Here is a 13,472-nt window from a genome sequence, read left to right on the forward strand (position 1 = left end):
ACATATAAGGGCCAAGAGCCCAACTAAAGCAAACACCCATCACCTTAATGGTAACTTACAATTTGAGATTTTCTCCTTCAGTGATTCTGCTTGTTAACATCAGGTGTCTTCAATAATGCTCAATCATCACTAAATTAATCACTTAATTATCTCATCAGCCTTAAATGTCGCTCCATCTGAAAGCAGGTGATGGTGATTTACTACTAATCAAGGAACCGGCTTTACTGACGAGATGCGCATAACAATATCGCGATATATATATTTAAATCGCCCAGCCCTATTAGCAAGTGATATACTAACATTTTATGTATGTTTAGTAAATTCCCTTACAAGTCATCTACAAGTGATTAGTAAATGATTAACTATTTACAAAACATCACTATGCGTTCATAAATAATTAATAAGTGATTTGTTAATTATTTTATTTATGTTTTGTAGATTCAGTTATAAGTCATTTACAATTGACTAGTTAATGATTAACTAATCATTTACAAAACATGAATATGCGTTTCATAAATGTTTAAGAAATTGTTATTTCTTTTGTCTGCATGTAGCAACTAGAGGGTGCAGAAAGTGTTGTAAATGATGTATTCATGCGTTTACACATCATCTATAACAGGTTTTGAACACTGTAGTGTGCACTGCAGGGTAAGTGCTGACTGGTGAGGGTATAGACAGCTGTCTTCTGTAGAGTGTAGTGTAGTGTGTAGTGTGCACTGCAGGGTAAGTGCTGACTGGTGAGGGTATAGACAGCTGTCTTCTGTAGTGTGTAGAGTGTAGTGTGTAGTGTAGTGTGCACTGCAGGGTAAGTGCTGACTGGTGAGGGTATAGACAGCTGTCTTCTGTAGTGTGTAGAGTGTAGTGTAGTGTGCACTGCAGGGTAAGTGCTGACTGGTGAGGGTATAGACAGCTGTCTTCTGTAGTGTGTAGTGTAGTGTAGTGTAGTGTGTAGTGTGCACTGCAGGGTAAGTGCTGACTGGTGAGGGTATAGACCGCTGTCTTCTGTAGTGTGTAGAGTGTAGTGTAGTGTAGTGTAGTGTGCACTGCAGGGTAAGTGCTGACTGGTGAGGGTATAGACCGCTGTCTTCTGTAGTGTGTAGAGTGTAGTGTGTAGTGTAGTGTGCACTGCAGGGTAAGTGCTGACTGGTGAGGGTATAGACAGCTGTCTTCTGTAGTGTGTAGAGTGTAGTGTGTAGTGTAGTGTGCACTGCAGGGTAAGTGCTGACTGGTGAGGGTATAGACCGCTGTCTTCTGTAGTGTGTAGAGTGTAGTGTGTAGTGTAGTGTGCACTGCAGGGTAAGTGCTGACTGGTGAGGGTATAGACAGCTGTCTTCTGTAGTGTGTAGAGTGTAGTGTAGTGTGCACTGCAGGGTAAGTGCTGACTGGTGAGGGTATAGACAGCTGTCTTCTGTAGTGTGTAGAGTGTAGTGTGTAGTGTGCACTGCAGGGTAAGTGCTGACTGGTGAGGGTATAGACCGCTGTCTTCTGTAGTGTGTAGAGTGTAGTGTGTAGTGTAGTGTGCACTGCAGGGTAAGTGCTGACTGGTGAGGGTATAGACAGCTGTCTTCTGTAGTGTGTAGAGTGTAGTGTGTAGTGTAGTGTGCACTGCAGGGTAAGTGCTGACTGGTGAGGGTATAGACAGCTGTCTTCTGTAGTGTGTAGAGTGTAGTGTGTAGTGTGCACTGCAGGGTAAGTGCTGACTGGTGAGGGTATAGACCGCTGTCTTCTGTAGTGTGTAGAGTGTAGTGTGTAGTGTAGTGTGTACTGCAGGGTAAGTGCTGACTGGTGAGGGTATAGACAGCTGTCTTCTGTAGTGTGTAGTGTGTAGTGTAGTGTGTACTGCAGGGTAAGTGCTGACTGGTGAGGGTATAGACAGCTGTCTTCTGTAGTGTGTAGAGTGTAGTGTGTAGTGTGTACTGCAGGGTAAGTGCTGACTGGTGAGGGTATAGACAGCTGTCTTCTGTAGTGTGTAGAGTGTAGTGTGTACTGCAGGGTAAGTGCTGACTGGTGAGGGTATAGACAGCTGTCTTCTGTAGTGTGTAGTGTGTAGTGTAGTGTGTACTGCAGGGTAAGTGCTGACTGGTGAGGGTATAGACAGCTGTCTTCTGTAGTCTGTAGAGTGTAGTGTGTAGTGTAGTGTGTACTGCAGGGTAAGTGCTGACTGGTGAGGGTATAGACAGCTGTCTTCTGTAGAGTGTAGTGTGTAGTGTAGTGTAGTGTGCACTGCAGGGTAAGTGCTGACTGGTGAGGGTATAGACAGCTGTCTTCTGTAGAGTGTAGTGTAGTGTGTAGTGTAGTGTGCACTGCAGGGTAAGTGCTGACTGGTGAGGGTATAGACAGCTGTCTTCTGTAGTGTGTAGTGTAGTGTAGTGTGCACTGCAGGGTAAGTGCTGACTGGTGAGGGTATAGACAGCTGTCTTCTGTAGTGTGTAGTGTAGTGTAGTGTGTAGTGTGCACTGCAGGGTAAGTGCTGACTGGTGAGGGTATAGACCGCTGTCTTCTGTAGTGTGTAGTGTGTAGTGTAGTGTGTACTGCAGGGTAAGTGCTGACTGGTGAGGGTATAGACCGCTGTCTTCTGTAGTGTGTAGTGTGTAGTGTAGTGTGTACTGCAGGGTAAGTGCTGACTGGTGAGGGTATAGACAGCTGTCTTCTGTAGTGTGTAGAGTGTAGTGTGTAGTGTAGTGTGTACTGCAGGGTAAGTGCTGACTGGTGAGGGTATAGACAGCTGTCTTCTGTAGTGTGTAGAGTGTAGTGTGTAGTGTAGTGTGCACTGCAGGGTAAGTGCTGACTGGTGAGGGTATAGACAGCTGTCTTCTGTAGTGTGTAGAGTGTAGTGTGTAGTGTAGTGTAGTGTGTACTGCAGGGTAAGTGCTGACTGGTGAGGGTATAGACAGTTGTCTTCTGTAGTGTGTAGTGTGTAGTGTAGTGTGCACTGCAGGGTAAGTGCTGACTGGTGAGGGTATAGACCGCTGTCTTCTGTAGAGTGTAGTGTGTAGTGTAGTGTGTACTGCAGGGTAAGTGCTGACTGGTGAGGGTATAGACAGCTGTCTTCTGTAGAGTGTAGTGTGCACTGCAGGGTAAGTGCTGACTGGTGAGGGTATAGACCGCTGTCTTCTGTAGAGTGTAGTGTGTAGTGTAGTGTGTACTGCAGGGTAAGTGCTGACTGGTGAGGGTATAGACCGCTGTCTTCTGTAGAGTGTAGTGTGTAGTGTAGTGTGTACTGCAGGGTAAGTGCTGACTGGTGAGGGTATAGACAGCTGTCTTCTGTAGAGTGTGTAGTGTAGTGTGTAGTGTAGTGTGTACTGCAGGGTAAGTGCTGACTGGTGAGGGTATAGACAGCTGTCTTCTGTAGTGTGTAGTGTAGTGTGTAGTGTAGTGTGTACTGCAGGGTAAGTGCTGACTGGTGAGGGTATAGACCGCTGTCTTCTGTAGAGTGTAGTGTGTAGTGTGCACTGCAGGGTAAGTGCTGACTGGTGAGGGTATAGACCGCTGTCTTCTGTAGAGTGTAGTGTGTAGTGTAGTGTGTACTGCAGGGTAAGTGCTGACTGGTGAGGGTATAGACCGCTGTCTTCTGTAGTGTAGTGTAGTGTGTAGTGTGTACTGCAGGGTAAGTGCTGACTGGTGAGGGTATAGACCGCTGTCTTCTGTAGTGTGTAGTCAGGGTCCGAAATTAACACCCGCCAAGCGCCAAATGCGGGTAGATTTTCCGTTTGGCGAGTAAATCTCAAAAGGCTATCCGCCACACTGGCGGGTGAATGTTTATACCAAAATATGACATTTTCAGCGCGCACGCACTCTTCTGCCTCTAGAACGAGCAGAGAGAGAGAGAGCTGGCCGCGCGCGCGCACTCACTATTCAGAGCGGCCAAAGCGTCAAGCTTCCCTGTACTTTTTGACAAGCGTCCTTGACGGGCGGCCTGAGCTTTTTCCTCGGTTCCCTGAGAGATAAGGGAACGAGTATTGCGTTGCAAACGCTATAGGAAAACTAATTTTCTCGAGAAAAGAACTCAAGTGCTCAAGTCGGCGGCGGTGTGTACGTACAGTTAACGCTCTGTTGACGGCGCTGAGGAAAAAGGATATGTGAAGCTCCCGCACTGGAAGAAGCGGTCGCCGCCCATTTGTGTCCTGCTGGCAGTTGGAGAGCAAAGGGCGCGCACCAATCTAAAGTCCGTACAGAACGTATTCAGCACTCGCGGATCGTGCATAACGTTTCTGCTTTACACACCATGGCCGTTCTTTTCTCGAGAAAATTAGTTTTCCTATAGCGTTTGCAACGCAATACTCGTTCCCTTATCTCTCAGGGAACCGAGGTTACGTAAGTAACCAAGTACGTTCTGCCTTCCCTTCCACATGAGTCAGGTAACAAAACTGACAAAAAATTGTTTTATTCATTTTCATCCTAATGATAGTAGCCTAATATTTCATATATTTCTCTCATTCTGATCAATATATAGATGTTTTTTATTTATTATAGGCCTACTTTATTATAATTTTTCTCTGGACAATTTTTTATTTTTGTATTCAACATAATAGGCCTACCTTATTATCTCAATTAAATGTACTAAAATGAATGTATATGTGACAAAAAAAGGCTGTTTATTATTTTGGCCGGTAAAAAATATGCTTGGCTGGTGGATTTTTTCATCTACCAGTCCCCGTGGCAGGTGAGCCAAAAAGTTAATTTCGGACCCTGTGTGTAGTGTAGTGTGCACTGCAGGGTAAGTGCTGACTGGTGAGGGTATAGACCGCTGTCTTCTCTGAAACACATGGAGTCTTTAACCACAGCACTGTCACCTGATGTGAGCAAAGCATACAACATTTTTTAACATTTATTAAACATTTATGAAACGCATAGTCATGTTTTGTAAATGATTAGTTAATCATTAACTAATCAATTGTAAATGACTTATAACTGAATCTACAAAACATACATAAAATAATGAACATATCACTTATTAATCATTTATGAACGCATAGTGATGTTTCGTAAATGATTAGTTTACTCATCACTTGTAGATTACTTGTAACAGAATTTACAAAACATACATAAAATGTTGGTAACACTTTACAATAAGGTTCATTTGTTAACTACATTAGTTAACATTACTTAACATTACTGCACTTATACAACATTTGTTCATCTTTGTTAATGTTAATTTCAACATTTACTAATACTTTATTAAAATCTTGTTAACATTAGTTAATGCACTGTGAACTAACATGAACAAACAATGAACAGTTTAATTTTTATTAACTAACATTAGCAAAGATTACAAAAACAGTAATAAATGTTTTGCTCATTGTTAGTTCATGTTAGTTAATACATTAATGTTTAATAAAGGAAACTTATTGTAAAGTGCTACCAAAATGTTAGTATATCACTTGCTAATCATTTAAGAATGTTTTGTAAATGATTAGTTCATCATTAACTAACCACTTATACATGACTTACAAATGTTATTATAAAGTGTAATATTTCCTTCAGCAAATATGATGCAGGACAGTGTGATCAAAGGGCAGATCGTGTGTGTGTGTGTGTATTGCAGAAGCTGTTCAGGAACTCCATGCTGTTCCACTTCATAAATGTTCTTCTGCAAGTCCTCCTGCACAAGAGTCACGACCTCCTCCAGGACGACATCACGCTGGCGCTCTACAACATGGCGGCTGTGGATTTCCAAGCGTTTTACTCTTCCTTCTTGCCAGAGTTTCTCAACGGCTGCCAAGGCCTCGACCCTCACCAGCGCACAACGCTTGCCCGAAACTTCACGCCAGAGAGAGTGAGTGAACGTGACTGATGTGATTCATTCCTGAAGCTCTAATTACTGGAGTGTTTTACTAATGTGAAGGACTGGAACATTTTCACTCTTAGCCAAGCTTTGCCTGGCAAACTAAATAATCTTATTGTTCACATGACCATAATTATTTTATGTATATATTTTTTGAAGAAGAAGTTTCTTGCTCACCAAGACTGCATTTGTCAATGATCAAAAAAAGCAGCACTACTGTGAAATATTATTAAAATGTCAAAGAACTGTTTTCTATGTGAATATATTTTAAAATGTAATTTATTCCTGTGATCAAAGCTGAATTTTCAGCATCATTACTGCAGTCACATGATCCTTCAGAAATCATTCTAATATGATGATTTGATGCTCAAGAAACATTTATTATTATTATCAATGTTGAAAAATGTTGTGCTGCTTCATATTTTTTTCAGGATTCTTTAATAAAAAGTAGGTTCAGATGATAATAATAATATCTGAATAATAAACAGAACAGCATTTATTTGAAATAGAAGTCTTTTGTAACATTATAAATCTTGTGAATGGCAGTGCATATACATCCTAATAGTCCTAAAAATAGGCTTCATTTTCTTTCTTTTATTTTCTTTTGATTATTTTCATATTATATATATATGTTTTTTTTTGTTTTTTTTTTACTTCCTCTCTCTTTTTGGAATTTAGAGTGCAATAAGACCAGGATATTTTAAGAATGGTTTTGTCAGATTCACAAAACCTGTCTTGGATGATGATGTCATAGGTGTACAGTCATGCAGTGTGAACCGTCTTCATGTTTTGACATGCAAGTCATCTCTTTTTTTCCTGTCTTTTCCGCCCCTCACAGGACCTGCCGTCGTTTTCTCAGGGAGTGTATCGTATCGTGAACGATCTGCGCTTCTACAGACTGTGCAATGGAAGTCTTCCACCGGGAACATTGAAACTATAGCAGCGCATCACCCCTGTCACAGCCAAACCATGGCCCAGCTTCTTCTTGAGGACACGCATCACTGCTTCAGTGGTCATGTGTCGCCTTTCACACGGGCCAGCCTGTGATCTCAGTGCCGGCGTGTTCTGAGAGCTGCAGGGCTTCTAGCGTCAGCTTGTTTTATGTTTATTTCAGAAAGATTTTACACGTTGCCAATGATCAAGAGGCCAAAGTGGATGTTCAACAGATGCTGTGGAGAAACTCGTCCAGAATCAGCCGATGCGGTTCGGGTTTCACTGTTGCGTTATTTAAATATGAGCAGTGCTTTCCCAATGACCTGTTGTTTTAAAGGACTGGTGTCACTGAAAGCACACTTATTTTGTTGAAATGAACAGCCGGCGTTTGAAATGCAGTGGTGTAGAGTTAAACGAACACGTCTCAAGACGGCTTCATGTGGATGTTCATACGGGCTGTTGTTGAGCTCTGAATGCTTTTAAAGTGAACGGGTGCAACGCAGAGCACTGGATTTCTCTTTCTCTTAAATGTCTGGTTTTATCAGCCTCTGGCTCTCACATCTTTTTCATATCATTCCATCCTGATCCAGGAGAAACAAACCTTCAATAAAGTTTTATAATAAAATGCATTCTTTGTCTTTCTCGTTCTGTTATTGTATGTGTTATCTTGTTTTACACACAGCAGCAATGCATGCTGGGAGCAATGGGTTTTAAAATATGCTGGCTCCCAGCATGCATTCATATGTACATTATTGATGTCTGTGTGAGTCCAAATTAATCCGTGTTTAAAAGAAAACTTCAAACAAACAAAGTTAATGTACAGTAGCGATGTTACATTTGACACTGAAGCTTCAAAGCACGTATTGATGACGCAGCGCAATTTCTCATGAAGCTCGTGCTGGAGCACGTCTTGTTTTCAGAGAAACACGTGATCAACGAAAAACGATAGGCTTGTTCGACTTGAACCGGCGCTGCACAGACCGATCGGTTTATGACATCAAAGTACCGCGTCCGCGAGAGCAATAAGGAGCTTATCTGCTCTCTAGTCGCTCTCGCGGTATTTTGATATTCACTCACCCATCGGTTTGTGCAGCGCCGGTTCAAGTCGAACAAGCCTGAAGCCTCACTTTCTTTCCAGTCACGTGAAATGCTTCACTTTGCGTGTCGGAATGCTTGAACCCAGTCCACTACTATCTACAGGTTTTTGGAAGTTTAAGTCCATTTACTATCATTTAAAAAATATATATATATATATATATATATACCAGTCAAAAGTTTGGAAACATTACTATTTTTAATGTTTTTGAAAGAAGTATCTTATGCTCATCAAGCCTGCAGTTAAAAAACAAAACAAAAAACAGTAATATTATGAAATATTATTACAATTTAAAATAATGGTTCTCTTTTTTAATATATTTTAAAATGTAATTTATTTTTGTGATGCAAAGCTGAATTTTCATTTTTTACATTTACATTTAGTCATTTAGCAGACGCCTTTGTCCAAAGCGACTTACAAATTAGGACAAAATTCAGCGAGTCATCATAAAGAGGCAAAAGCAACAACAACGCAAGAAGTGCTCAAAATACGAAGTTCAGGTATTATTCAGAGTAGCATAAGCCTGATAAGTGATGTTTCAAAGGGAAAGGAATTTTTTTTTTTTTTTTTTCTATAAGGTTAAGTGCTCACGGAAGAGATTGGTTTTCAGCTGTCTTTTGAATGTTGTCAGGGATTCTGCATTCCGGATGAGGGTGGGGAGAGCGTTCCACCAGCATGGAACTGTGAATGAGAATGTTCTGGAAAGTGATTTTGTGGCTTTCTGTGATGGAACCACGAGACGTCGCTCGTTGACCGATCGTAGGTGTCTGGTAGGGATGTAGACTCGTAGGAGTGAGTGAAAGTAGGAGGGAGCTGAGCCTGTGATAGTTCTGTAAGCAAGCGTCAGTGCCTTGAACTTGATGCGAGCAGCGAGAGGTAGCCAGTGCAGAGAGATGAACAGAGGAGTGACGTGGGCCCTCTTGGGCTCGTTGAAGACAAGACGAGCTGCAGCATTCTGGATCATCTGTAGGGGTTTGGTTGCACATGCTGGAAGTCCAGCCAGAAGAGCATTGCAGTAGTCAAGCCTAGAGATGACCAGGGCCTGGACGATAAGTTGTGTTGCATGCTCAGTTAGGAAAGGCCTGATTTTCCTGATGTTGTGCAGTGCAAACCTGCATGATCGAGCTGTCTTTGAAATGTGATCTGTGAAGGTCAGCTGGTCATCAAACGTTACTCCAAGATTTCTGACCGATCTTGATGGGGTGATTAATGATGACTCTAGCTGGATGGTGAAGTCGTGCTGTAGAGACGGATTGGCAGGGAGGACGAGAAGCTCAGTCTTTGCCAGGTTGAGCTGCAGGTGATGTTCCTTCATCCATGTGGAGATGTCCGCCAGACAGCTTGAGACCCGTGCAGCTACTGTGGGATCATCTGGTTGAAAGGAGAGGAAGAGCTGTGTGTCATCAGCATAGCAGTGGTAGGAAAAACCGTGTGCCTGTATGATGTGTCCCAGTGATGTAGTGTAGATGGAGAAGAGGAGGGGACCAAGAACTGAACCCTGGGGAACACCTGTGGTCAGCTGATGTGCTCTGGATACCTCACCTCTCCATGCGACCTTGAAGGACCTACCTGTGAGATAGGACTCAAACCAGTGGAGTGAAGTTCCTGTGATGCCCAGTGATGAGAGGGTGGACATAAGGATCTGATGATTCACCGTGTCGAAGGCAGCAGACAGATCCAGGAGAATGAGGACTGAAGATTTAGAAGCAGCTTTTGCGATCCGTAGGGCTTCTGTGACTGACAGTAATGCAGTCTCAGTTGAATGTCCTTTCTTGAAGCCAGATTGGTTGACATCCAGCTGGTTGTTTAGAGACAAGAAGGATGTTAGTTGGTTGAAGACAGCTCTTTCAAGTGTCTTCGCAATGAATGGTAGGAGAGAGATAGGTCTGTAATTCTCTACAAATGATGTGTTTAGCGTGGGTTTTTTGAGCAGTGGAGTAACCCGAGCCTGCTTGAATGCTGTAGGGAAGGTGCCAGTATGGAGGGATGAGTTGATGATGTGTGTGAGTGATGGTAGAAGTGTGGGAGAGATGGCTTGTAGAAGGTGTGAGGGGATGGGGTCAAGCGGGCAGGTGGTAGGGTGACTGGAGAGGAGAAGTGTAGATACTTCTTCCTCGGTTAGCGAAGAAAAGGAGGACAGAGGGGTATTGGCTGTGGAAGGGGTCGGTCTGGGTTCCTGTGTGTGTGGAGCTGAGAACTGACTGCTGATAGCTGTTGTTTTGTTGGTGAAGAAGTGCGCAAAATCGTCAGCAGTTAAGGAGGAGGCGGGTGGTGGTGGAGGTGGACAGAGGAGAGAGTTGAATGTCTTGAAGAGTAATCGTGTGTTGGAGGAGCTGTTGATCTTGTTGTGGAAGTATGAAGATTTTGCAGCATGAACATCAACAGAAAAGGAGGAGAGGAGAGATTGATACATACTCAGGTCAGATGCGTCTTTTGATTTGTGCCATTTCCTCTCCGCTGCCCTGAGTTCGGTCCGGTGTTCCCGAAGAACCTCAGATAACCAGGGGTTAGAGGGAGTAGCGCGTGCTGGCCTGGAGGAGAGAGGGCAGATAATGTCTAGAGAAGAGATTAGAGTGGAGCATAAGGTGTCCGTTGCGGTATTCACATCCAGAGATGAGAATTGTGAGGGTGGGGGAAGAGAGGATGATACGGCAGAGGAAAGATGGGAGGGGGAAAGTGAGCGCAGGTTTCGTCTGAAAGTGACTGGTGGTGGGGGTGGTGGTGCAGGGGTAGAGAGTTGTAGACTGAAAGTAATGAGGAAATGATCTGAAACGTGGAGAGGTGTCACCAGGATGTTTTCTGTGGTGCAGTTGCATGTGTAAACCAGGTCCAGTTGGTTGCCTGATTTGTGAGTAGCTGTGGTGATGAGTCGTTTGAGATCGAAGGAGTCTAGGAGAGAGGTGAAGTCTGTTGCATGTGGCTTTTCGAGATGAATGTTGAAGTCACCGAAGACTAGTAGTGGGGTGCCGTCCTCAGGGAAAGTGGACAGCAGCACATCCAGCTCATCTACAAAGTTACCCAGCTGACCTGGGGGGCGATAAATGACTACAATATGGATTTTAATGGGAGTTGTAAGTGTAATAGCATGATATTCAAATGAGTTGTTGTTGCATAGAGAAGAGAGCGTGGAGTATTTGCAATTGTTAGAAACGAGAAGCCCTGTACCCCCACCTCTCCCAGACTGGCGAGGGGAGTGGGAGAAGGAGAAATTGCTAGAGAGAGCAGCAGGGGTTGCTGAGTCTTCTGGACGAATCCAGGTCTCAGTCAGCCCCAAGATACTAAGAGTAGAATGAGATGCAAAGGCTGGAATGAAGTCAGCTTTATTGACTGCTGACTTGACTAAAATATAGCACTGAAATATCAGGAGAACAAGGTATTCTAGAGAAAACCACTTGCGAGCTGCGTGCCTCTAGTATGCTGCCCGCTGGTCATCAGCAAGTACTCCAGTCTTTGGTGTCTTATGATCCTTCAGAAATCATTCTAATATGATGATTTAATACTCAGTTATTATCAATGATGGAAACAGTTCTGCTGTTTAATATATTTTTTTGGAATACTTTTTTCAGGATTCATTGATGAGTAAAACGTTAACAGCATTTATTCATTAAAACAGCATTTATTCAAAATAAAAACATTTCTAACAATATAAATCGTTACCATCACTTTTTATCAATTTAACGCCTCCTTGTTGAATTAAAGTACTAATTTCTTTTAAAAAAATAGTTATTGTTCCCAAACTTTTGAACGGTAGTGTATATTGTTACAAAAGATTTCTATTCTAAATAAATACAGTTCTTTTAACTTTTTATTCATCAAATAATCCTGAAAAAAGTATCTCAGGTTATAAAAAAAATATTAAGCAGCACAACTGTTTCCAACATTGATCATAAATCAGCATATTAGAATGATTTCTGAAGGATCATAAGACACCAAAGACTGGAGTACTTGCTGATGAAAATTCAGCTTTGCATCACAAAAATAAATTACATTTTAAAGTATATTAAAAAAGAGAACCATTATTTTAAATTGTAATAATATTTCATAATATTACTGTTTTTTTGTTTTTGTTTTTTGTTTTTTTTAACTGCAGGCTTGATGAGCATAAGAGACTTCTTTCAAAAACATTAAAAATAGTAACGTTTCCAAACTTTTGACTGGTACTGTATATATATATAGCCTATGTTACATGATCATATATTCTGACACATAAACCGCATAGAAACCATAAAATAATTAGACCAACTTGCATCAAGCAACTCTGGTAGTTTTATAATTAGTAGCCTATTAATATAATTGTTACATTTATTTTATTGCTACACTTTAATATGTGAATTATATTATCATAAAACTGAACATTTAGCGTTGTCAGGCTTTTATTTGTGCTTAATGGATAAAACAACGGCGTTGCTCATAAACACGGCTGCAATACATTTGACCGCCACAAGATGGCGCTGTTTCCGACAATCTTGAAGCTTCGAATCTTTTCCCGAAACATTCAGGGGAAAGCCTGAGGCTTCATTTTCCCATCCCTAATGTACAGTCAGAACTACAATAATACATATATACACATAGAAAAACAGACAGCCAGGGGGAGGCTGAACATATAAATATATCAAAGGATTCACAAACAGAAACAGTTTTAAGTGTTTTCTTATTGTGTGAATGAAAAATAGTCTTTATATATATGATTTTTTCCGAGAACTAAAAACAAAGGTTGGGTTTCACTGTAGCCTACTTACATTTATGTACATTGAATTTAGCAAAAATGTATTTATGATATAGTATTCTTTCCTTTTATTTTATTAGTAAATAAGGACAGTGTTTCAGGGATATTAGTAAAAGTGGGGTCAATGTTGCCAATTATAAATCTAGACAAATCTTTCCAAAATCTTCTTACATGGGTGCAATGCCAAAATAAATGAAACAAGGTTTCAGCAAATGTATTGCAAATAGAATAGTTCAGATCAATATCCTTTTTAAATTGAACAAAAACTACTGGGTAGTGCCTGTGTACGATGTTGAAAGTTATTTGGTAAATGGTAAATGGACTGCATTTATATAGCGCTTTCACAGACCCAATGGCCACCAAAGCGCTTTACAATATTGCCTCACATTCACCCATTCACTCACTCATTCATACACCGACGGCGGTGTCAGCCATGCAAGGCGATCCAGCTCGTCGGGAGCAGCTGGGGTTAGGTGTCTTGCTCAAGGACACCTCGACACTTGGTCAGGTGGAACCGGGGATTGAACCACCAACCTTCCGGTTTGTAGACAATCTACATGAACCACTGAGCCACTGCCGCCCCATAATTTCCATAATTATACCAATAAATATTTGTTTGGTAAAGTCCAGATGGTCTTTGTTGTGGCAAAAACAATAACTAACAAAACAGCATCACAGCATAAGAGACATCAGGATTCAAATTGTCCTTAAAATATATTTATTCTTGCAAGAATAGTTCCCAGTCCATCCACAGTCCAGCTGCAGGCGGAGTGAGACATTTCAGAGTTGCCGGGCTGGCAGTTTTATAATGTTCTCCTCGAAGCTATCTCTCACAGCCCACCAAACAAAAGAAACAGAGGAACCCCTGTGGCTCCCCTAACCCCTCCCCTAACCCCTCCCCTAACCCCTCCCCAGCCCGGGAATCTTCTCAC

At 41.9% G+C, this 13,472-nt stretch overlaps 2 protein-coding genes across 2 annotated transcripts in view; one reads left to right on the forward strand and one right to left on the reverse strand.

Moving 5' to 3' along the window:
- The window catches only part of xpo6 (exportin 6), a 39,055-nt gene extending 31,708 nt beyond the window's left edge, over positions 1-7,347 (forward strand). Inside the window, exons 24-25 of the mRNA XM_082180678.1 lie at positions 5,546-5,776; positions 6,624-7,347. Of these exons, the coding sequence (XP_082036804.1) occupies positions 5,546-5,776; positions 6,624-6,725 (333 nt within the window). The 3' untranslated portion in view covers positions 6,726-7,347. The remainder of the gene's footprint in view (positions 1-5,545; positions 5,777-6,623) is intronic.
- Positions 7,348-8,176: 829 nt separating this feature from the next.
- Positions 8,177-10,596, reverse strand: LOC309507138 (uncharacterized protein). Its single transcript, XM_082181263.1, has 2 exons — positions 9,357-10,596; positions 8,177-9,185 (listed from the first exon to the last, which is right to left on the reverse strand). The coding sequence occupies exons 1-2, from the start codon at positions 10,225-10,227 to the stop codon at positions 8,386-8,388; spliced, it is 1,671 nt and encodes a 556-aa protein (XP_082037389.1). The 5' UTR covers positions 10,228-10,596; the 3' UTR covers positions 8,177-8,385.
- Between the last annotated feature and the right edge of the window lie 2,876 nt (positions 10,597-13,472).

This window comes from Leuciscus leuciscus (assembly GCF_965113295.1).
Source record: "Leuciscus leuciscus genome assembly, chromosome: 1".
Lineage (NCBI taxonomy): Eukaryota > Metazoa > Chordata > Actinopteri > Cypriniformes > Leuciscidae > Leuciscus > Leuciscus leuciscus.

What these genes read in the sequence shown, in the direction of transcription:
- LOC309507138 (XM_082181263.1), bottom strand. Translation starts at nt 10,227, where the DNA reads ATGTATCAATCTCTCCTCTCCTCCTTTTCTGTTGATGTTCATGCTGCA. An exon ending in CTTCAAGGTCGCATGGAGAG is followed by an intron (nt 9,186 to 9,356) that starts GTGAGGTATCCA and finishes CCTTTCAACCAG; the next exon opens with ATGATCCCACAGTAGCTGCA.